This window comes from Calidris pugnax, unplaced genomic scaffold (assembly GCF_001431845.1).
Source record: "Calidris pugnax isolate Ruff unplaced genomic scaffold, ASM143184v1 scaffold24, whole genome shotgun sequence".
NCBI lineage: Eukaryota > Metazoa > Chordata > Aves > Charadriiformes > Scolopacidae > Calidris > Calidris pugnax.
The window spans coordinates 17492443-17516176 of record NW_015090922.1 but is presented as its reverse complement, the minus strand read 5'-3'; the positions used below and the strand labels follow the sequence as shown (position 1 = coordinate 17516176).

General features: G+C 36.9%; 1 protein-coding gene across 6 annotated transcripts in view; it reads left to right on the top strand.

Annotated features, from left to right (window-relative positions):
• Positions 1 to 23734, top strand: part of LTBP1 (latent transforming growth factor beta binding protein 1) — a 193588-nt gene that overhangs the window by 71156 nt on the left and 98698 nt on the right. For 5 of the 6 annotated variants that reach the window (XM_014950707.1, XM_014950706.1, XM_014950709.1 and 2 more), the window contains 2 exons: positions 17171 to 17395; positions 19030 to 19307. In XM_014950707.1, coding sequence (XP_014806193.1) covers positions 17171 to 17395; positions 19030 to 19307 — 503 coding nt within the window. The remainder of the gene's footprint in view (positions 1 to 17170; positions 17396 to 19029; positions 19308 to 23734) is intronic. The other variant, XM_014950710.1, reaches the window with a different exon arrangement.

Here is a 23734-nt window from a genome sequence, read left to right as displayed (position 1 = left end):
GCTGTGTACAACTGTAGTTTACCCGGGCTGTTATTGGGGATGATGGAATATTTTGTTGTTTGCTTTCCCTTGGAAGAAGGGCAGATTTTTAGTCGCCCTTTATTTCTTTTTTCATTGAATTTGAGAGCAAGTTAAAGTAAGTTTCTCCTATAGCTTCACTGGTCTTTGTAGGGAATTGTTGTGAGGTTGAGAATGAAGTCAGATGTGTGTGTTGTGGCCTGCAGTCTATGGGAGCCATGCCATTCTTCCTTGAGACTAGAAGAGAATGGGAAGACGTTTATCCATACTGCTTTTGCTCTTCTCAACTCAAGGTCTATTTGTCTCTGGTCCTATATTAACAGAGTAACAGGGATCTGCTGGAAATCATTTGGTGGTGTGGTGTCATGGTGTCCAAAGTGAAAATGTATGTGGTCCTTCCTATTTTGAAGGACCAAATACATTTATTCAATCATAAATTTTAAAACCTTCAGCAGTGATCACAGTGATCTGCGTACCCTATACCCTGTTGCAATAATGCTCAAATTATATTGCCTATTGAATTTTGGCACTTTCCTTTTTGGAGTTTTGCATCAAAAAATTCTCCTCTTTTGTTTGTATAAATGTTTTGAACAATTGAGGTTGTCCAAAAGTTTCCAATTATGTATAGACAGAAACTTCCAAGAAGCAACATAAACATTTTGCTTAGATTCTATTCAGTCTTCTCTTGGAAGTAATGAAAGAAAATTTGACCAATATATTTTAAAACAATAGGTTATTCAAAGGGAATTTAGTAAAAAGGCTCATGATATAATTATTGTTCTAACAGAATTTCCTGTCTAGGAAAGAGTCTGGAGAGCATAATTATTTAGAACTGTGAAAATGTAAAGCAGTTATTTTATTAAAAGCTTATAGAATTTCTGGATTTTATTTGGACATACATGATCATGAATTTCTATCAATGCTGTAGAAGTTAACATTGCTTCTTATTCAAGCACTTCTTGTCTTACCAAAGCATTGTGTTGACTAAAAATGGCAATGACCTGTAAGCAAGCCAGCCCATTTTTATCTGTATTTTTTGTATGACAGAAAATCCAAGAGCAATGAATGGTGTTTTCTGGCTGCCATTTGTTATGTAATTAAGTTGTTGTTTCTTTGCTCCATATGCTACATACTATACATATCCTGCTACAGTAAAAGGTATTGTAAGATGATGACATTTGAGGAAGATTTATCAATACTGTTTGGTATGAAAAGGCTTTTATTTTAAGTAATATTGGAGGGCAAATTTGATGACACATAAAGGCTTGTGTGCCAGGGAAGGCAGACTAAAAGACCAAAAGCTTGTAGAAATATTTGTGTAGATTTGTGAGAATTTACAGACTCTTTTGGCAGCTTGTGAGGTGTACACCATTCAGTTTTCCACGCATTATATTCGCTTGTTTTTTTGGTTGTACTGGGTTTAGTAAGAGTTGCTAGATTTGGCAACATGTTAGAAGAGGTGCTTTTTTCTTTATGATGAAGTGGTGTTTACTACTCGGTGAATGGTGTCAGCCTGTGTAGGTGACCTATGGTGGATCTATGTAACCTGCGCCCCAGCAGAACGCTATTTCCATGGCTTGAGCCGAGACTTAGCAGATGTAGTTTCTCAGCTGGAGGACTTAAAATAATTGATAACGAATGTCATGCGGAGGTTTTTGAATTCCTTTTGGTAGCATAACTGAGGAGAATTGATTTTTTAAATGCTTTGGTTTTCAACTTGATTATGTTCCATCAGACAACCTAATTGATGAGGAGTTTATTCCTGGAATAACTGCTTAGCTCAAAACCAGCATACGATAATTCATGGTCTGTTTTTAGTAGTGTATTCTCTGTGGGTATGAGTGAAGCGTTACTTTGAAATATCCTTGGGTTTTGCACTTCAACTTGCCATAGTATCATCGTTTTCTGAAGTAGCTAAGATACAAGAACCTTGCTATTATCAGTTTAGTCCTTTTACTCTGCCTATAGTGGCTACCTTGTAGCCTTATTTGGTAAAAGTTTTGTTTCTACTGTTCCTGCAGTAATTATCATTTCCGCTCTGTCAGGCTTTATTGTTTTATGCTCCTTTTGCTGCCAGTTGAAATATTTTTTTTTTCTTCTAACAGACACTGGCAGACACTTGAAAATCTCAGAATTCTTGGACAGTTTGGTTAAAAGATTAACTTTTTAAACTTTCTGCAGGAGTAATCAAGCAAGTTTGTCAGTCTGTCAGTGTCTCTCTCTCAAAAAAAAAAAAAGACCAAACAAGAAAAGGGTCAGGATATTAGAGTTTATTCACTGTTTTAGCTGGTAATTTGAAATTTAATCTGTATAAATGATGACCATGCTTGAAATAGTTATTCATGCAGCAGCATTGGAACAGCTGAGGCAAAATGAAGGCCAAGTATTTTTCCTCAGACACTGGACTGAGTGCCTAAGATAGATAGACAGACAAATAATTGTGGAACTGTCTTCTGAATTCTTTACATCCTCTGCCTTATAGAAGATACTAGGAAAAGAGTTTTTCCCAGCCTGAAGAGCCAATGCAGAACAGTTTCAAAGGAACTACTTGTCATGAGCATCAATTGAATAGATATTCCTTTTTTCCAACCTCCCTTTGTTCTGCAAATTTAAGCAGAGGGGATAAAGAATTCATGTTCTTACAATCCAGGTAGTACGGTGTAGGCTTTCCTAATCTGAACCACTGGTGGACTAAAATTCTGCCCTGTAATGTAAATGTATTACTCTGTAGTCTGAGTAGCACACAGGGTTTTAATGCATTTTCAATTATTGGCCATCTATACTCAAATTACAAAGAAAAATTATATCTTAAGGATTTTGTTGTTGTTGTTGGTATCCACATCTGTTCAGAAGGAATGCTTTCTTTCCCCCATGTGTTTATCAGTACATGTCATCAACAAATAGTTCTGGTTTCTACCATACAGTTTACAGCATCTGTGAGCTCTTTCTTCATAATCTTAAAATAATTATTCAAATTTGACATCTTTCCCTCTGATTCTAACAGAGGCCAGATGCTAATTTAAAGAAAATACATTGTTCAGCCAGATGATTTCGATGAGGTTGAACTTAGACAAGCCTGTTAGCAACTCATTTCCACTCCCTTGCTCACCTTAAAGACTTCAGATCATCACTGCAAAGCAAAAGTCCATCTGCTCTCAAAGCACTCACCAAACTGTATAATATAGAGAACACAGTTTTTGGATGTGCAGTCATAGGAAAAACCACAAATGGAAATGGTACAAAATCCACACCTGCAGCCATTCAGAAACACATGGAGTATGTTTCCCTCAAAGTTAAAGCAAAACAGAACACAAAGCTAAAATGCATAATGCTTTATTTTACTGTGTATGGTTTCAATTTATAGGGATTAGTTTATGTATATCTTGAAGTACTGTAAAAAGAGAACTAAGAGTGTATTTATTTGAATGATTACATTGTTGCATATTCAAATAAACACACTACCTTGTACAGCTATAATTTTGTTATTGCTAAACCAAATGTCTTTGCACATACCTCACTGAAGATCAAGTATATGCCAACTTTGGCTTAAAAAGGAATAAAATTGCCTTTGAATTATGCAAGCACAGAAGAGTTTGACAAATTTTTTTACTGCTTAAAATATGGCATTTATCATGGATAGCTTTCATAGCAAATGAGTTAGTATTTAATATGTCCTTTTGGACATAACACAATCAGAAGGAAGCAAGCAGCTATCACTGCTCTACTGATCACAGTCTTTCCCTGTTCAGCCTCTCTCTACCATCTATTCTCTTTTTATATAGTTTGCTCCAGATAATTCCCCTGTCTCTGCACAGTGTAGCCTGCATAACTTTCACCTAGTCATTCCACCTACAATTAGTTCTTAGATTTGAGTATCGCTACAATAAAGACACCTGTTTTGTAACGTAGATGCACAGAGATTTCTGGATCTTTCTTTTGAAACATGAACTGTATCTTCATCATGGACATATTTAAATTCTTTGAGATTTCTGTCTATTCATAACAAATCTAAACTGTTGAAGGGGAACTATAAACTTTCAACCAGGGATTTACAAATGTGAGTCAAGTGGAAGTCCATGGGAATTTTCAGCTTTTTTTTTTTCACAAACCTCTTAAAAAGTCTGAGGGATGCCAGTCAGTGAATAGAAGGGAAAATTGGATATTTGCTGCTTGCACAGGAAGAGGATTGAGTTTTAAGAAACCCAGTCATGGAGAAAATTTCTCATCTGTATTTTTTGCAGCCAAATACTTTTTTAATTTGTCATATTGGTTGTATTTTTGGTTTAAGTTAAAGATGTTAAGCTGAGCTATGAATTAAAATTTTTGTATTTGACGTTACTGGGATACTTCAAGTGTAGGGCAGTTTTAAGCAACTTTTCGTATTCAAATTTAGGAACACAAATTCTCTGACTCCTCTTTGAGAGGGACTGCCTCTATCCATAAATTGTATAGGGCAGTGGTCTCCAAACTTTTTTTGATCGCACATCCCTTTCAATAAAAAATTTTTGAGCATGCAGCATCAACATTTATTTATTATTTCTAAAGTATATACATGTACTATTGTATATATCATATATATGTACATTATAGAGCATACACAAAATAGAAATTAAAAATGGATGAGATAAAGATGAAATAAACTCTATTTTGAAAACTGATTTTATTTATTAATGGCACAAAAGATACTTTTTTTCCAATATCCCAGTAGATCGTCTTGCGCATCACCTGGCGTGAGAACACCCTTGTTTGTAAAAATCTGGTATAGAGAACCAAAGGAGTCGAGCTTTCTCACATAAGCTGTAATACTAGCTTCCTGCAGATAGTGTGTGTCCATCATTTCTCTTTTACATACTGTTTGATTATATTAAATTCAGCCTGTTATGTTAGATACCCTATATGTAGGTGCTAGGACACCTTTTTTCAGTTAATCGGAAGTTACATGGGTGCAAGAATGCCTACTGGGACAGTGGGGGCAAAGGGGTTTCTTTTCAGCACACAACATCAGGTACAACACTGAGGTTTGAAGCTCGGTCAAGGGGGTTGTGCATAGCTCAGGGCAGTTGAGTGCATGGTTTCATTGCTTAGAACTTGACAGGACCAGAGTGCTGGCTGTATTTTAGGTTTAGTCATTTTGTGCAATGATTTATACAGCTATTATGTGTTGTTAAAAGAACCGCAATGAGAAGTGTCGAAGTTATGTGTTTTTCAATGGATTTCCAAGTGTACATTCTCTGCAGAGTAACCTTTATCCTTCCTCCTCATTAGTACTGACTCTGCTCCTTTCCTGCTTCAGAACTCCAGAATCTGAGTCTCTTGCTTTTCACTGGTCTCCTATGACCTAATTTATTACTCAAACTCTGAATAAGATCCTTCCCAATATTCTCATATTGTGTCACCTCCTCAAGGTCAACTCCCTAGAAAACTTTCCAATTTCTTGTGATGTAGTGAGTGCTTGAAAATCTTAGATAGTTTCTGGTTTTCATCTTTTTTAACTAGTCCAGGAAGGTCTGGATTATGAGCTATCATTTGTATGTTAATGGGTATCCACTTGAAAGAGTCTATTCATACTTTATTCTTCCTGTAAACTTTTTCACTCAAAAATGAGCACTGTGGTAATGTTACTGTAATCAGAGAGCATTCTCCTGATACTTGGAAATGATGAAAATTTTGTAATGACTAGAGTTTTTGTGGCTTTTCTTTTTCTATTCTAAACACAGTATTGTTATTGCAGGATGTCTTATCGTACGGGATACAGTGGGTCAGTGTTCATAGACCCTTGGGATCTAAAGTTGGGTGTTCATCCCACCCAACAAATCTTACTGAGGTGCCCCAGTCAGGTGATGAGAGACACCTTTATGGCAGGTTGGCCTGTGGATGGTCTGAATGGCCTGCTGGGTGAGCCTGTCTTCACTGACAGAGTGGGAAACCTCAGGTAACAACAATCCTAGCTTAGATGGCTCAAGAGGCACAAAAGGTTAAATGGGATGAATATTTATTATTCAGTTGCCAGAAATGATAGTGGTTGCTGATGTCCCTGGCCAGCAGCAGCTTTGCTACTTCGGTGGTCTTCAGAGCCTTTGCCTAACAGAGGCGTGACCACATTACTTAAATGTTTCTCAGGACATTTTGCCATTTTGTCTGATGGTTACCAGGTAGTTTGATGTCTAAGAGCAGCCCTTTTCTCTGCCTTGAGCTACTAGGTGTCACTGCTTTTTTATTCCATGCAACGGTCCAGTACGATTTTTTTAGAAACAGCCTAATAGGAGAATGGTGTCAGAGTTGAGGATCAGTTCAGTGACTTTGTGAGATTGTAACAGTGCATTAGTAATAACAGCTCAGTGTCATTATGGGCAAGTTACTCTTTAATCCTGTAGTTCTTAAAGGTGGGTAATACTGCTCGACTGACATGAGAAGGGAAGAGTACAAGCCTGGAAGGATCCTGTAGCAATAAAGATGCTTGGAGTTCATTATTATCTGTCCTTCTGTTGAATTCTTGCACTCTCTGATGAAAACAGATACATTACAACATTAACTAATACATGTTAGTACTATACATGCTCAGGCACATGTATGCTGTGCAGAGGAGTAAGAGCCTTAAAAGCACTGGGAACAGAGGAAGGGTTAGTTTTTATCAGACACTGGCTGTCTTGATTTCAGTGTTCCCACTTTGACAGTGACAATTATTCAGGACTGCTTAAAATGATACCTATAAAGTCTTTATACTGCAACATTCTATTTTACAATCTGTTTACGTTTTGTATTCTGCAGGAAATTATGTAAGAATGATGGTTTTAAAGCGTTGCTAACTTGCTACACTTTCAAACCCAGCCTTCCCTAGAGATTTTATTTCAGTCACGTGTGTCTTACACAAAGAGGAAAATTAATATCAACACACTGTAGAAATCTGAAGCCTGAAGTAGCTTTTCTATATGTGTTAGCATCATTATCAAAGGTCTGACACTGACCACTTGTAATGCATTAATTATATAAACAGGAAACAGGTTTTTTTCCTTAGTATAATATTCCAGGCCTCACTCGTGTTATACTGACTATATCAGGATCAGCCCTAATAAAATCAGTGGATTCACCAAATATGATCAGGGTAGGAGTGAGTCATCCCTTAACGCTCTGTCTGTCCCCTTTCTTCTAAAAATAGTGTCTGATTTGTCTCAGATATTGAGACTATTAGAAACAGATTTAGCAAAGAGTGACTGAGAGCATCATGCTGGCTAGTAAGCCATAATCCTCCTGTCAATCATTTCTCAACTACCATAATTTTTGTTATACCCTTTTATATTGAGTAACCTCAGCTCCAGGCCATTTTCCATGACAGGGCATGCCTTTTCTTTTTCTGATAGCATGTGAATAGTCTAATACTTTATCTCAATCATCCTATTCATACCACACTGTAACACTTTAACAGGTTTTTGGCAGCTATAGGTCATATGGTGCTCATTTCAGTCACCTACACACAGGCCTGCAGTTGCATTTGACATATCTGAGGATAGCTAACTTATCATGTGAGCTTGGAATTATGTGATACAGGTTGTATGAGATACCTGTGTTGAGGGATGGCTGAAATACCTGGGGGCATACCAGGTGTCTCTTGGTTGACTTTATTTGCACATCTTCAAGTCACCAACATCCAGCTTTTCTTCCTGAGGTGTTTTAAAGTACTGAGTTTAAAACTGAGGAAGACATAGGAGTAGTACAATGAAATTAGTTTTTGGTATCAGGATCTCCCATAGTTAACAATGTAGTCTCCATTAAAGAATGACTAATACCCCACTATTGATATGCTTTTATAATGAAAAACTGAGACACAGTGGGACAAGCATGTAGACTGAGACAGCTTAAATGTCAGCATCCACGTATGAGGTGCATGTTGAAACTTACATTACAGACAATGGAGACAGACATTTGTTCAACTCACTCTAATACAGACACAGAGAACAAAGGTAATACTTACTTGACTCTGTTTTTCCTTGGATGAGATCTCACAGCTTTCCATCCTGACTGAAGACAGCATCCCTCCCCTTTCTTCCCAGTAGACCATTCTTTTCTAGTGTATGCCTAATTTGTTACACTTACTGCACCTTATTTACAGTGAGTTGACACTAGCATTAAGTGATGCTAATCACTGGACAGCCTTTCAGCAGCAAACATAAAACTCAATTGCTTGTGGAGATAATGATCATTCCAGAAGCAGATCCTGTACTTGCCAGCTGAGTTAGAGAATGAATTTTAAATTGAAAGTTTACTGTTGGAAGATATGAAAATGTAACATGCCTGAAGATGTAGCTGATCTGATTTTGTGATGTGTTCTTCTACTTGCCTTCCTTGATAACTGCTATATAGTGCTGCATTAAGTAGACATTCCTCCAAGTTAGACTTTAAGGTACTACATTATTTGTTAAAGCTTTGTGCTGATAGTGGTACCTGGAGGAGTTTGAGAAGAACCAGTGAAGTACAGTTTCATTTAAAGAGATACATCTTCCAAAATTGTGAGAATAGCAAAAACATGAAGAGAATAGCTAGACTGCATTCTGGCAGTGAGGTTTTTTTTTTTTTAGTGTTTCTTGCTGTAGTTCCTGGTTTTGAAACTATGTTCTCAACGTGTGTACTGCAAAGAAAATACATGTTTGTCTATGAAAAAGTGTAGAAAGCTTATTTTGTAAAATGGTATGACTGCAGCCTGAAAACAGTCATGGCTACAAGAGGCACATAGTATATCTGTAAAGTTTTTCTTCACAAATGTAAACATGCAGCAACTTTAAAATAACTGAATTGACAAATCATCAAATAGCCGTAGGCATGAGGACAGCTGTTGAGCTTCTTTAGTGCAATCTCCTTTTTTTTTTTTTTTTTTAAATTATGTGCAGTGTGGCATTTCATGGAGTAAGGAGACTGACAGAAAGAAAAGGCTGTTTGGGACTTTTAAAATTTTTTCTGTTGAGAGGAGGAATCCTGCTAGAGCAAGAGCAGTTCCCCAGGATTCTTGACAGCATATTTAAAAGTGTATCCAATCTTCAAAGCTACCTGCATTTTCTTTAAGTCTTCCTATATGATCTTTTTTCAATAAGGATTCTTTGACAAGTGAAAATTAGAAGTAGAATTGCTTAGGAGAAAAAAAATATGGAAAAGTGTGAAGAGATTGGAATTACTTTTGGAAGTGTTCAGACATGATTCAGCAAGGAAGGAGGAAGAAACCAACCTGATTTTGTAATGATGAGTGGGACACGGAGGGGTCACTGATGACAAATGGAAAGGGAGAAAGTAGTGATAAGTATAAATTAAAAGTTATTAGATATAGAAAGTTGGTAAGTATAGCTAAAGAATTCACAGAAAAATCTTCCAGGGTAGACATTTAATATCATATGAGAAGAAGGTGAGGGATGGTACAGGAGATAACATGACAGACACATTTATAAAATTATTACTGCTGATAGAATAAAAGCAGAAGGATTCAATAACTATTTGCTTTGTGTGTCCAACACACGTGCATCATGCAGAAATGCCTGATAACTTTCTGGAATGTTAGTAACTGGAAACATTGGTCAAGACATTGTTTCAAAATAGATAAAGGTATCATCTAGTACATGAGCTGTTAAATTGAAGGTAGTGACCTTGGTAAGGGAGCCGAAAGGATGAAACCTCATGCTTTGAGAAGGATACAATGTTCTTTCCTCTTCTTTAAAACTATAGGTCCATATGCTGGATCAAACAAAACTAGATTTCAAAAATATTTATCAATTTTGCAGTCTAAGGAGATGAGAGTCTCATCCTCAACAAAATTTAGTCCATCTCAGAAAGGGCCCAGGCCATACCATTTTTACAGCATGTCCTTGGAAACTGGTGAACAAATGCTGTGTTACAGCATTGGCAGGAGATGGAGGCTAAAACCTTTTTCCCCTTATTTGCTCTGCCTGGATTCCTCACGCTAAAATATGGTTATTTCATCTGTTCTGTCATAATATGATATGAGGGATGCATTTCTAGGATGATTTATCTTCTACGTAAAGCTAATCCATTTTTAAAAGCCCCATGTTCTCATAATGTTTAGCTACGGTGCACTTTGCAGCAAAAAAAAAATATTCAAAGACTCGTGTATCCTTGTTAATAGTTTCTGGATAAAGAAACTGTGATAAAGAAATCTGTGTACGCAGATCTCCTTACTCTGAGATTTTTAGAGGCAACCTGCGACTGCTTCGATCTTTTTGGTAGAGTCGAATGTGGTTGCAGTTGGGTTAGAGTGGAGCAAAGACAGTTGTTGTTTGAATGCAATTCATTCTTTTCCACTAGAATTCCTTATTACTTGAGTTCATCTTGAACTCTGATGTTTGCTTGCGTCTTAAATGTTAACAGTCTTGAAATGTCATGTATACTCAACTGCAAACCAATAACGTGACCCCTGCAATTAATATTAGTTTGTAGGAGGGGGGAGATGTTAATAATAAGTGATCATATATAATTCCTGAGAGATGTCATCATTCTGCATTTATCCCTGGTGTTGTGGTTTTGTGGTTTGTTTGGTTTTGTTTTTTTCTTAAATGTGCATGATCTAGACAGATACCACAAAGCTTGTTTATTTTGGCAATAAATTGGTTTCCTTGTCTGGATAAACAGAAGTACTTACGATCCCATTCTCAAGTGGGGCTGCATTACTTTGTTAAAGATCCCATGGTAATAACATTTTAAATATATAAGACAAATTATTATGAAGTCAATGATGATGTTAATTCATAATAGCTGAGAACCTGGTTTAGTAGCTTCATATTTTTCTTATCATACCATTAGGTTTGAGGTAGCCTCCTGTTTGAAATTTTTCACTGCAGTGTTGCAGATTGTATTTCTTTCCAGAGGAAACAGCTGAGGTGCTCTCAGTATCATGTTCAGCCTTTTAAGATGAATTCTGTTAATGTATTTCAGCGTTCAGAACAAAACTTGGCATGATAAGATCCTTTTTATCGTATTTACATGTCTACTGATAAAAAGCCTGAAGGTGACAGTATAAGGGACCGCATTCGATATAGTTCCCCTATCATTTTCTGGTCAGAAATCTGACATAATGGAACATATCACCTTGAAAGGCATAAAGTAGGTTTTTTCCACTTGCAAGCATTTTTAGTTGTTTCTTTCTTTCTCACTGAACAAATGTGAATGTTAATGGACACAATTTATTGCATTTTTTTCACAAGATTAAGGCTTGGGACTTCATATGCAAAGGAACATGTGTAACAGCTTTGAATATAATATGTTGATGATAGTTATAAGTACAGAAGCACAGAATAAGGAGCAATAAAATCCTGGGAGTATATAAACAAACTAGATTTTGGTGTTCTTGTTCACAAATAGTATTCACCAAATCTGATAAAAACAGCCTCCAATAATAAAGGAATGTACTTTGAAATAAAGATGTTCTTTAAAGTATGCCTCTTACCTGTGCTGTTCTGTTGTCTGTCATCCATACTAATTTGCATATTACATAAAATAATACATAAAATTACATATTTAAATTTTTGCCATTTCAGGGGAATCTATGTTTGTGTCACCTAATTTAAAACTACTTAAACTAGTAATAAACCAAATGAAACTATTTACTAGAGAGATTCTATATGAAACCCTTTTCATTGTATTTTTTACTTTGTATCTTTTTGGTGTACCCAAATGAGAAAGTGTCAGGGTTCTACGCACCTTTCCAGCAACACTCTTACTTTTTATAAACATCTTTCAAAATGTAATTGCATGTTGTTATACATATTATAGGATATTAATCTACCTTAGTTGGTGCTTTATACTTAAGGCGTTGTTTATACTCAAGATTGCATTTAACAAAAGAAACCAGAGGAGAGCTTCAAAACATTTTTCTTTTCTTGTTGAATATTAGAGATTTCTTTTAAAAGTGCTGTGACGGGCAGGCTCATCTCCCGTGCAGTACTGCCATTTGTCACATACCTTGACTGCTCTCTCAGCAGTAGCAGAAAGTAGCCATTTCTACAAGATTACTTGTCTGGAACCAAATGTGGTGCTGTCCTCACTGTTTGGATTAGTGAATAGTGAATAGTGGTGGTACCTAACAAGGGATTTGTGGGTGGAAACAAAGCTATTCACTTGAGCAGGGCATCACTTTCCTGTTTTCAGTGGTGAGCAGTAAAAGGTATTTTTCATCTGCTGCTGGAGCTCTCACCATCAGATTTACTTCTAAAATTTTTTTGATTGTTGCAATAGAATGTTTCTCTTAAAAGCTGTCAAAATACAAATACTGGATAAATTCAGAAATGAATGTGGAGCTGCTATACTATTAAATCAAGCCCACTTAAAGCTTCTTTTCTTTTCTCTCTCTTCTTTCCAAAGTATAAATTTGTAATATCAAGATAATCTTACTGAAGAAAAAAATAAAGCTGAAATCAATAATTTGATTACTTAACTTGCAACTTTTTTACGTAACACCTCTGAATTACACCCAGGAGTCTGAAGAGAAAACAGTTTAGGATGAAGTAGTTAGAAAACTGAGGGACAGCAAGAAAGACATGTGGCAAAAAAACCCAACAACAAACAAACAAAGAAAAAAACCAAAAGAAAACTAGTAGGGGAACAGGGAAGAGTCTAAACTGGAGGATAGCATCATTGCTGTAGTTCATGCCTTTGTGAGTTACTGTTAGAGTTCCTGCAATTAGTAGAAATAAGTTTGGAGTGATTGCGCAGATCTATACATAGCACCTCTGGGTTTCAACTCTTAACTGAAAGGTATGGTGTTTAGAGGCACTGTGTTACAAGAATGTTACATATGGCAGTGCTTCCCCTCAGTGAACGTCAGCTCTTCTTTCCTGTGAAAAATTGTGTCTGGTAGAACTGTGTGCTAGTGCCTGCACTTTCTGTGAGCTTAGGAACAGCATAGATGAAAGGTGCCGAAGCAGCTGTGGGGCATGTAGTAATGCTGGAGAGCTGTGTAGTACTCCGAGACAAAATTAATCTTCTGTTTCGTGATGCATCCAGTGGAAATACTGTAATGTAATGAGCAGTTTAAGGTTTTCCTTGGAGAGCCTGTTGATGTAATTGAATAGTGCTTACACTTGAATAGTTGATAGTGTGTAAGTAGAAAAGGCAAAGAGTGGTGAGGCAAAGTGAGACAGAAACTCGTATTTTCCCTGAGATGTAAAAGAAAAGGAATTTAGAGTGTCAGACGAGGAACATTTGAAAACCCATCTTCATTTTTTTCAACACTGGTTACAGGAAGGGAGTTTCCATCAATCCTAAGGGCTTTTTTCAGTGAGCGTGGGCTATTTTTTAAGGATTAGAAGGATTTAGGTGCTTGGAATTTGTTTTGTTACACATTATTTTGATTAAATGAAAACATTCAGATTTGATTAAATTAGTTTATCTGGAACTGTTCAAGGTTGTTTGAGTATCTTGAAAACAAATTAGATGATGTAATTACATGGACAAACTGTATATGAGCGGTTTCCTAGCTTTTTTGTTGATGATTTCATGCCCTATTCTTGTGTTTCCAACCCGTAGCTGTGGCAGCTTTATCGGGATTCGTGTTGCAAATGTTCTCCTCTTTCTGTGTGTTCAGTCTTTCAGATAATCCCTGTGAGGGCATCTCGGCGCACCTTCTCTGCTTGGCTCATTTTGAACAGTGATACCCACTAAGCTGTGCCAGGATGGTGGGAATTAAGGCCTCTGGATGCCAGAGAAATCAAAGCTTGCTATTACCAACTAATTGTCCGAGGATGAGAAGAATACTTAAAATGTTTGTACTTCTTGAACCTGCTAGAGGATTTCACACCATAATGGATATTTTTATTTCCTTTTCTTTTTTTTTTAAACTTTTCAGAGGAAATGGCAAAAGCCCAGTGAGAATCAGACTCCAGTGTGCCCTTTGTCTGAATGTCAGTCGTGAACATATGTGCAAACCCAGTGCGAACCCAGCATCTTCTAATGGTCTCCCCCAGCAAACGGGTCTGGGTTTTGTCAGGAGCGTCCCCTTTGCCTCTGGAAGCATTCAGCCATTCTGTTTGTTTAAGTTCTTTAACCTCAATGACAAAACAAAACAAAGCAAAAAAACTTTCATCAGAAGTTGAGCTGTTCAAACATACCCTGGATTTATATCCTGTTCCTATCTTAAGTGGCCTTTTCCCCAGGGCTCTTTGGTCTTTGTTAACCTGAGATTCCCAGAGCCTTGTAGATTGGAAAGTAGAGAGGAAAGTAGCAATTCCTTTCTCTGCCTTTTCAGAGACTTAGCCCGCTTCAGCTCACTTTTCTCAAATGGTCTGTGTGTAATTCAGCTCTGTGTGAAGTTGTGTGCCTGTGATTTCCAGCTCTAGTGTCATAATCAAATGTAGCCCTTTCTCCTGGCCAAAAACTACTTGAGGAAACATCACAATTACTGTGCATCTGTGTGCTTATTATGCCTATTTAAAATTATCAGATATTTATTTCAGCTTGTTTCATTCTTCATTTGTCATTTGAGATAATCAAGTTTTCAATTTATCCTGGCGATCACATCCCATTTGTTTTTACCTGACTGAGTATAACTTACAGCTGTATATTTCAGAATTTTAATTTTTTTTAATACAGAATTTTATATTCTCAGAATAGATTTAATGTATTCTCATTTAAAATTCATTCCTCATGCATTAGGCCAGACATTCAAGAAGTGTAAATCAATATATCTGTATACATAAAGCAGTTGAACAAGTGATTTGCACCACATGTTAATATGGGCAGCTTGGAATTTTTATTTTCTGTTTTATATATAATTACTGAGAAAGTAAGCATTCTTCATTATTTACCTCACACTAGACCTTTCATTAGCATTTGTTTGCAATTATTTGCACAAGTTGTTTGTGTGTACGCCCACAGCAAACAGTAACGAAAAGGGATGTGAATGACTGGTATCCTTCTTCCCAGTATTTTTAGCACAAACTTTTGTTTTCTTGAAAGCAAAGTTTTTTGTGTGCCTGTTCATTACTTGGTGGCTCCTGCCGGATAGGAAAGCCTGAAGAGCACCCTGTGATGTAGGGATACCCATACAACATGGCCTTCCAGATTGCCGACCGCTTCATAGGAACAGTGGGTTGGAACAAATTAATTTGTTTTGGTGGAAATTCTGTGTATACTTGTATTGTTTAAAAGCTGTATTTTGCATGTTGCTTTGTTGCCTCGAGGTCAGAGAGGGAGGGAAGAAAATCTATGGGATAGGCTTCTTGCATTCCAGGAACTCCTCAGTGAGATGATTTCTGCTTGCCTTTGTTTCGCTGTTCTTTCAAAACCAAATTGCTGTCCCCTTGATACTGCTCTATACTGTTTCATTGTGTGATGCTACTTTTGCAGAAAAAACACCTTAGCCGACAGCCGTGCTCAGACAGGTCTTTTTGAGTATCTAAAATTCTCTGTATGTTTTTACCATTGCAGTAAACCTGCTCATTTCTGGCTGCTCAGGGAGAAATGATACCAGAGAGAGAGGAAGCTCTCATGTTTTAGTTACTGATGGGGTTAAAAATCCTTCATTTTGTCTGAAGTAACAGCTGTTCTTCAAGGATATCTTTTATACACTCAGGTAAAGTCCCAACAGTGTCAGGACCCAAAAAAGTGAGGCCTGCACTGGTGCGGACAGTCTTCCAAAGTCAAGTAGGCCTTTTAGCGCAGTGCTACAGCTTGAAGTGCTTTCAGTCAGTTTATATGAAATGAAAATATGAGATAAGAAGAATATTAAATATACATTTGCAGAACACAGTGGAAAGACAGTTCTGGCGGTTTACATTTGTGCGTGGGCCTATCTGGTGATCGGGCAGCGCCGTTCCTGTCAATGCAATTTGAGGGTGCTCTGCGAGGAGCCGGGCTGATCGCTCTGTTTCTGGAACAGTCTTCCTGGGCCAAGGGAATTACCTAGCTGGGTTGGAACTCCTTGGGCTGCTGAATGTCCTGCTTTGTCATCTTGCAACACATAACACACAAGTTCCTTTTCCAATACTGACATTTATGGGTATTAATAATAGCAATAGGCTGTGGTTGTCCAGCAATTACACTACTTGGAATAATAAGCACTAAGCGCCTAATAATTCAATGTTGACTGAGCAATACCAATCCAACAAAATGCCATAATTATGCTAAACTCAAGATTTTTATTTATTTATTTTTGCAGTCAGAATCTTATCTTAAAGCTGACAAATGTATCCTGTATGCTATTTCTCCAAAAATCTTTGATTTCTGAGAAAATGACCTTGGTTTGTCTTGAACAAAAGCTTATGGTATTTTTCCTGTTGTTTTTACATCATTTAGTTCTTGAAAATGTTGACAGCTCAGCCAGATGATGGTTGATTATAAAGTCCCCCATCATATTTTTAGAAAGTGCTGAACCATGCCTATTATTATTTGTATCTCAGAGTTAAGAAATGTTTTTCACTTGATGTTGATGTTTTTTATGTTTCATCTGATAGTTTATGTTGCTGTAAATGTGCAAGTACTAGTTGGCACAGAAGTAATTACCCTTGTTATATTGGAGTTAAAATACTTTAATACTTTGGAATTTGTCTCTGAAATAATTTGAGTAGAATCTCACAATGTTTTTATGATCTTCATGAGTGGATATACAAATTGGCTTCTTTGAGCAATAAAAGTTAAGCAAAAATCTGGATACTCGGTAAGAATTGGGTTTCCAGAGACCAGCCAAGGCTTATAGCAAAAATGGAAAATTTATCCCCAGTGCTGTCTACTCCTCAGTGAGTTTTTCCCCAGTCTTCGAGGGACGTGTTGGTGGTCCAGGGTTTTCAAAAATGGGAGGCTGACTGAATAAGGATACCTGTACTGAAGTGTGAATAAGAGAATGCAGCCAGATACCATATTAATTTAGCATCTTACCTAATAGCATAATGAGATAAAATAGCTAGAATTTTTAAGGGAAGAACGTGCTTACTGTGTGTGTCATGGAGAGAACATATTAACCAGGCAGAGGTCATTAGGAGGGAAAGGGAAGTGGTTCTGCCCCAAGGCAATCAAAAGTGCATGTCAGATGAACAGTCATTCCTCAGATGTTGGCCCAAAGGACCCTGGCCCTGTGCCTTTCTTCCTCAGCTTTTTTGTGATATGTGGTCAGATAATACTAAAGCTAAAGTCATTAACAAAATTTTTCTTTCTGTTTTCATTTCAGTTATTTGCCACCTTCCATGCATGAATGGAGGCCAGTGCAGTTCTAGAGATAAATGCCAGTGCCCTCCTAATTACACTGGTAAACTTTGTCAGATCCCTGTGCAAACTGCCAGTACTCCAAAACTGTACCATCACCCACAACAGGGGAACAAGCCTGTAGGATCACAAATTATCCACTCTACTCATACTTTACCACTGACGATGTCTGGACAGCAGGGTGTAAAAGGTAAATTTTTCTTGATAGATATATTTGCCTTTGGAGTACATTTTGGTAATTAATTTTGGATATCCAGTCAGTAACAATAGTGGTCTGTCTACATGGTTTGAATCTTGACATCACAACTTGAATCATGGGCTCACCAGAATGACTGGGAAGTATTTTGCTCAGTGACTGAAATAATAAGAAATAACAGTGCTATTGAAAAGGGCTTATAAGTAAATTTACTTGACTTTACAGTGGAATTTATGCAGATTGCAGAGTCAAAGGATAAAGTAAACAACCTTGCTTGAAGGTTGTTTTCTACTACAAGCAAGATCTGAAGAGCCGTTAAGGCTCCACAGCCATATTTTGCAGACTTTATTCCTGATTTTTCTGTTTGCAATGAAACAATGCATTGCAGAGTGAAAATAAGTTTGTTTTTTAAGGAATTCAGACCAATTAATAGTGAAAACGTGCTTAGAGAAATTAAAATAATATGAAAAAACGGAAACCAGAATTAATTTCTACAAAATAATATAATTTTAGAGCAGCTGAAATAAATGAAATATGCTTCCTGGGAAATGGAACTGTGAGGCTGAAATTTGCAAATAAGAACTGCAAATGCCTAATCAAGTTCCAAAGAGCAGTCTGGCCGCCTGGAGGCAAGGAGACAATTCATAAAACTCAACAATGCAGTGTGTGTTACAAAGAAAGTATGTCAAGTGATATTTGTTAGTTCTTGATGTTTGGAAGGGGTGTTACATCAAATGGATTGCCTGGCCTGGAGGAGACTGTTATACTTGCTGATGAGACCCAGCCAGACACAGTAAATGCTAACTTTGTTTTGTTACACAGCTTACAGACTACAAAAGTTTTTACACACCTCTCCATCCTCATCACCCCACGCCACTCCCCCAAATAATAATTTGAGTTACATGTTTAAAGGGCATTTTGTGTTTCAATGAAAAGAGACTTGAGGCTCGTAAACAGTTCTGTGCACATTACATTGACTGGAGGGTGTCAATCTATATACTCAGACTTAAAACTACAACAGTATTTAAAAATCAAAGTATCTGAAAAACATTTCCTCCCTCTTTATCTGCCAAGTCCTGAACTCAAAGTTCAGGGAAGGGAGTGGTGGTTTTAGATGGTTGAGGTGCTGGCAACTGTTTCACGGGCAAACTTAGGACTTGGCAGGTATATAAAGGTGAAGGGATGAAAACTGAAGCTTTTTCTGTGTTCCAGAGAAAGATGATGGATCTGAAAAAGAAAATAAAGCTTACTATATATCCAAAAATAACCCAGTGGATTTTGAATTCTGGAACTTTGAATGGGATTCTTATTACACAGTATAACCACAAATATTTATGTCACACCAGCCAATGTGGACATCCATGTTTACATAGCAGTCTTTACAATCCTATAATGTCGCTCTTTCCTGGGTGAAGAGTTTTCATTTCCGTGTTAATGAGACTCTATGCATTCTTTCAGCCTTCCCTCTAACCCCCAAATTTGGGCTTAATTTATATTACAGTCACTTTAAGGCACTCTGTAAAAACTCTAAGGTACAAAATAGAAATGTCTTAGAGGTCCCTAAGATATCTTTTTTGACATATTTTATTACCAATTTTTCTTATGTGTTTTTCCTTCAATTATTTTAGTGAAGTTCCCTCCTAACATAGTGAATATCCATGTGAAACATCCCCCTGAAGCCTCAGTTCAGATCCATCAAGTTTCAAGAATTGACAGCACGTCAACAGGACAAAAAGCAAAAGTACCTCAGCCAGGACATCCACAGGTCTCTTACCAAGGTCTTCCATATCAGAAGACCCAGAAAGGACATACTACTTACACAAATCAACAACCCATTCCTCATATGTTTCCTGTTTCAGTTAAAACTCAGCTTGGGCGCTGCTTCCAGGAGACTATTGGGACACAGGTAAGAAACATTTGCCGAGTCTTTTGAGATAGGTAGCTTTAAAACTATTCAAAATTGTGTGTTTTCTTTCAGCGCTTTATTAAGCAACACAGTGTTATCTTATTTGCATATTTGCACATATATATATAAATATACAGAGAGAAAAACACATATGTGATGAGAGTGTAAAAAAATTAATAAGACCTTGTGATTTATTGTGTATCACCTTGCTGAAATTTAAATTTTCAGACCGAATTTTTTTTGTGCTCAATGTGTGCCTCAGGCTGAATTTTTTAAGAAATTTCACAAAAATCACTTGTTTTAAGGGATGAGGTTAGAAAAGGAATATGTTGTTTTACTCAGGCTAAAAAAAAAATTAAAAATGACAATTTCATTGAAGATTTGTATCATCTGTATGCTTTGAAGCAGAAACTTAAATTTATCATGAAGGTTACCCTGCTTTTGGTCCTTCCATGATCATGCACCCAAATTTAGCCAATTTTCAAGCATCTAAAAATATATATATTTCTGACATATTCCACATATATTTGTTACATTTGGCAGCAGAGCTCTCCAAAGGTTTCATCTGCAGAGAGCATGGCCTGTCTCCCCCTCAAAGGGATAGCACCCATCATCTGTGAAATGCTAGACTGGAGCAAAACATCCTTTACAAGTGTTTCTTCTAGCTGTTGGCAAATGCTGTGATGCCCAATGTTAGAACTGATAGCAAGGAAATTTTCTGAACTTACCATGGCTCCCAGGCAGCACAAATGAAAAAGAGGGATGAGACCTCACTCATAGAGGAGCAAGGAGCTTTGCAGAGGGTCAGTGATGGGGGTCAGTTAGGAGCAGAAGCAGGATGGAATCAATCAGAAAGATAATGTAGTAATTGGTAATGGGTAATGTAGGTGGCAGATCCCAAGGTAATGATTTCAGTTTCCTTCTGGAACTGTGAACTGAAATCACAGTTCCCTACTCTCAGCCATTCTCTGCCAGCTCCAAAGAACTGACTTTTTCCTGTAAAATATTTTTCTCTTCTCCTTTCAATGACTGGCTTGTGCAGAGTATCATAGCATTCTTACCAGTGACATAATTAACTCTGGTTTCAGGAGTCATTGCTGTGGAATTAAAGATTCCCAGACCTGCTGATGCTAGGCCATCATGTGGGAGTGTTTTAAAATAATTGATTCTGAAAAAGGCTATGGAAGAAGTAAATTTAAATGTCATCATGCCCCAGAAGTGTTTCTAGAAGACGACAGTTAAGTTTGAGTATGGAACATTGAAGGATAGTGTTCGCTAATTGTTAAATGCTTGATTTGTGATTACGGTGTTTATTTATACTGATGAGCTCTTCATGCTTGTCTGTTTCAGGAATAGTAAAACCTTGAATTTGTTCTTTGGCCAGTGTTGAAGCACGTGTTCAAATGAAAGTGTATAGATTTTACATGAAAAAGAAGCACTGCTTGCACTCATATATAAGGGAATACAAAATTCATTCCTCAATCATAGTCTTGGCAGTGGGTGCTGCATCTTTTATCTCTTGCCTGTTATGCTGGATAAATTTCCTGCCTATTCTTTCTGCTGCATGCATGGGTGAGGTATTTCAAATTGTGTGTCCAAAATTTGCAGTGTGCTATGCATGCCCCTCACATTACAGTGGTTTTAAAATTAAAGTTACTCATCGATCACCAGAAGACCATAATTTGCTCCTATTAAAGGGGGAGAAAAGGGGAAATACGCTTGCATTGCCTTCATGCCTGACTTGGAATCCTACTAAATGGTCAGTCTCCAGTTTTCATAATGTTTTTTTCAGTATTCCCCTGGAAAAATGTGTCTTTGCAGTGCTCTCAAGAAAGGGTAGTGCCTGCTAGTTTAGAATAATACATGTTTTCTTTTTCACAATTTCATTGACCCTTTTGGTCTCAGTCTTGGAGAAGAGCGTAGTAACAGTTTCAGAAGCCTTTTATTATTTAATTTAATGGTTCAATTTAGAATTGGAGTTGTAGAGTGGCATTTTGTAGAGCATTCATTTAAGATCTTGCCATAAATAAGGATTTAAGTGACTCATTCACCTTCCAAATTTGAACCTGAAATGTTATGTTTTTCCCACATTCAGGCAATGCATATTATTTTTTGTATGTTAAATATACCCTGAACTGTGAAAGACACTTCTTTTTTTTTTTCTCATACATAGATCTATTCTAAAAGAATTTGCTTCTTTGATATTTACTTTGCTAAATATGAGGGCTCTTTATTTTTTCAGAAAAGCTGCTAAACTGAACTTTCCTGATTAGTAGCAATGTGTTACAACTCCTTTCTGGAGTTTATGCTGGATAATTTTAGTATTCTTACTTTTTTTTTTTGAACAATCATTAGTGTTTATACATTTTTTTGCAGGGTGGATTATATATTTGGCTTCAGAAATGTTTTATTAAATATCCTGGGATCAGAGGTGACTTTACTGTCTGTAGAGCAGATTGATGGAAGTATATGTGTGTGGCCTCTTCTAGGCAGATCAACCAAGTTAACAAAGACTTTGCTGGACTTGCTTTCAGTTCAGGCTAAAAGCACAGGATAAAAACAGTATCAAAATCTCTGCTGTGGTTTTGTGTATGTGTGTGTCTGTGTGTAACATCTACCATGCTGTGTTTCTCTCCATCTCTTGTTTTCTCTATCTTCTTCCGTGAATTTCAACTGATCTTTAAATAACAAGTCCTCTTGTTTTAAATGCTTTGGTTTTTTCACAACCTTCTGTGGAATATTTTTCATCTCCCAACACATTCTTCCTCACCCCACCTTAGTTAAATTCCTTTAGTGTGTCTCATTCAAAAACAGTAGAATAGTTGCTGAACTTAAATCCCGTGACATCCAAGGTGTATTTTCTGCAGTGTATTTCCAACAGAAAGCATACTGTTGAAGTTAGCAACTGGAGCTTCTCTGAACTGAAGCTTGGAAGGCATTATGGTAGTTGAAGAACCTGGTCGTATTCTGAGGCTTCCAATCACTCCTAATTAACAATGTAGAAATTCTTTTCTACCACCTGTTCGCTTACCTGTCTATACTATCTTAAGTGACTATAACCAAAGGCAGCAGCCATGAGAAAAGGGTAGTAAAAGATGCGTGAAAAGATGTCAGTCTACAAGCTTAGAATGAGAGAGGGAGAGGGGCTCTGGAGTAATGAAATTTCAGAGTTGAATTCGAATAGATAAATGGAGATGTATGTATGTGTTGCTTAATTTTGACTTTTCTGGAGTGTCCTCAGCACCAAGAAATAAAGTGGAAAGAGCAACTATAGAAGCAGTATTAATATTACAAATTTTAAAAAGTAGTGTAGAAAGCAAATGGTGTTCAGATGGTTCTGTTTTCTGTTCAAGTCAGTTTGCTTTCCTGGCTGCCTCTCTTTTTTCTGGGTGGAACACTTACCAATTATTTTTTCTCTGAGAGATGTTAGGATGATTGCTCCAGGGTAGTTTACCATGTTACATGGTAGCTTACTATGTTATGTCATATACAAAAGTTGTGGTTCATCAAATGCTTCCTTAGTACCAAAAAAGGTTTTTTGCAGAGTGTAACATAAACTAGCGGTTAAGCTGCAGGCCAGAAACTTAGTGTTGTCATAAAAGTAGGGGGAACAAACCTCTACCTAAACTTGCACCTTGTGATACATACAAAATGATGTTGAGAAAATAGACACTTGAAATTGAGAAACAGATAAAATGGCAGGAATAGGACAAAAATCCTACTTAAGGTGGAGAACAGTAGACTTGTGGAGAGCACTGCATGCTGTGGTGCCTTCAAAAGCTGGAGACTGGGCATGGTGTCCTACAAGGTCCTTTACAGACATGTAGTCCTGTGTTTCTGAAATCCTAGGAGTTGATCATCCTAAACCACTGATTATCTAAATCCTATTTTAAAAGCAAGCAAATGAGAAAGATTGTTTCTCTGCTTTAATTCCTCCTCTTCAGCTGCTTTTCATTTTAATTCTAATAAAAATGCCTGTATTATGACACAGAATATCTTTATATTTCCCAAAATACTTTAACAGTGCCAGTGGTTCACCTAGTAAAGATTGTGTTGGTAATCTCGAGCCCTGTCAATTTCCCATTGCAATTAAATCAAGAAAAGAATGCAGATACCTACTATCTGTCAAAGTTCATATAAAGAGAATTAGGCACTGGTTCTAACCCCTCCCCTCCCATCCCCCAAGACCACTTTAAACTGTCTACTAAGTATATCCATGTGTTTTCCTATGGTTACTACATTTCAGTATTTTGGCTAAAAAAAAGTCTTTTTTTTCCTCAAAATTAGCTTGGTCTCTTTTTTTTGCTTAACTGTAAAGAGCGACGCTGCTTTTTTTTTTTTTTTTTTTTTTTTTTTTTTTTAAAAAAAAAAAAAAAAAAAAAAAAAAAAAAAAAAAAAAAAAAAGTTCTAGGAAAAATATTAAACCC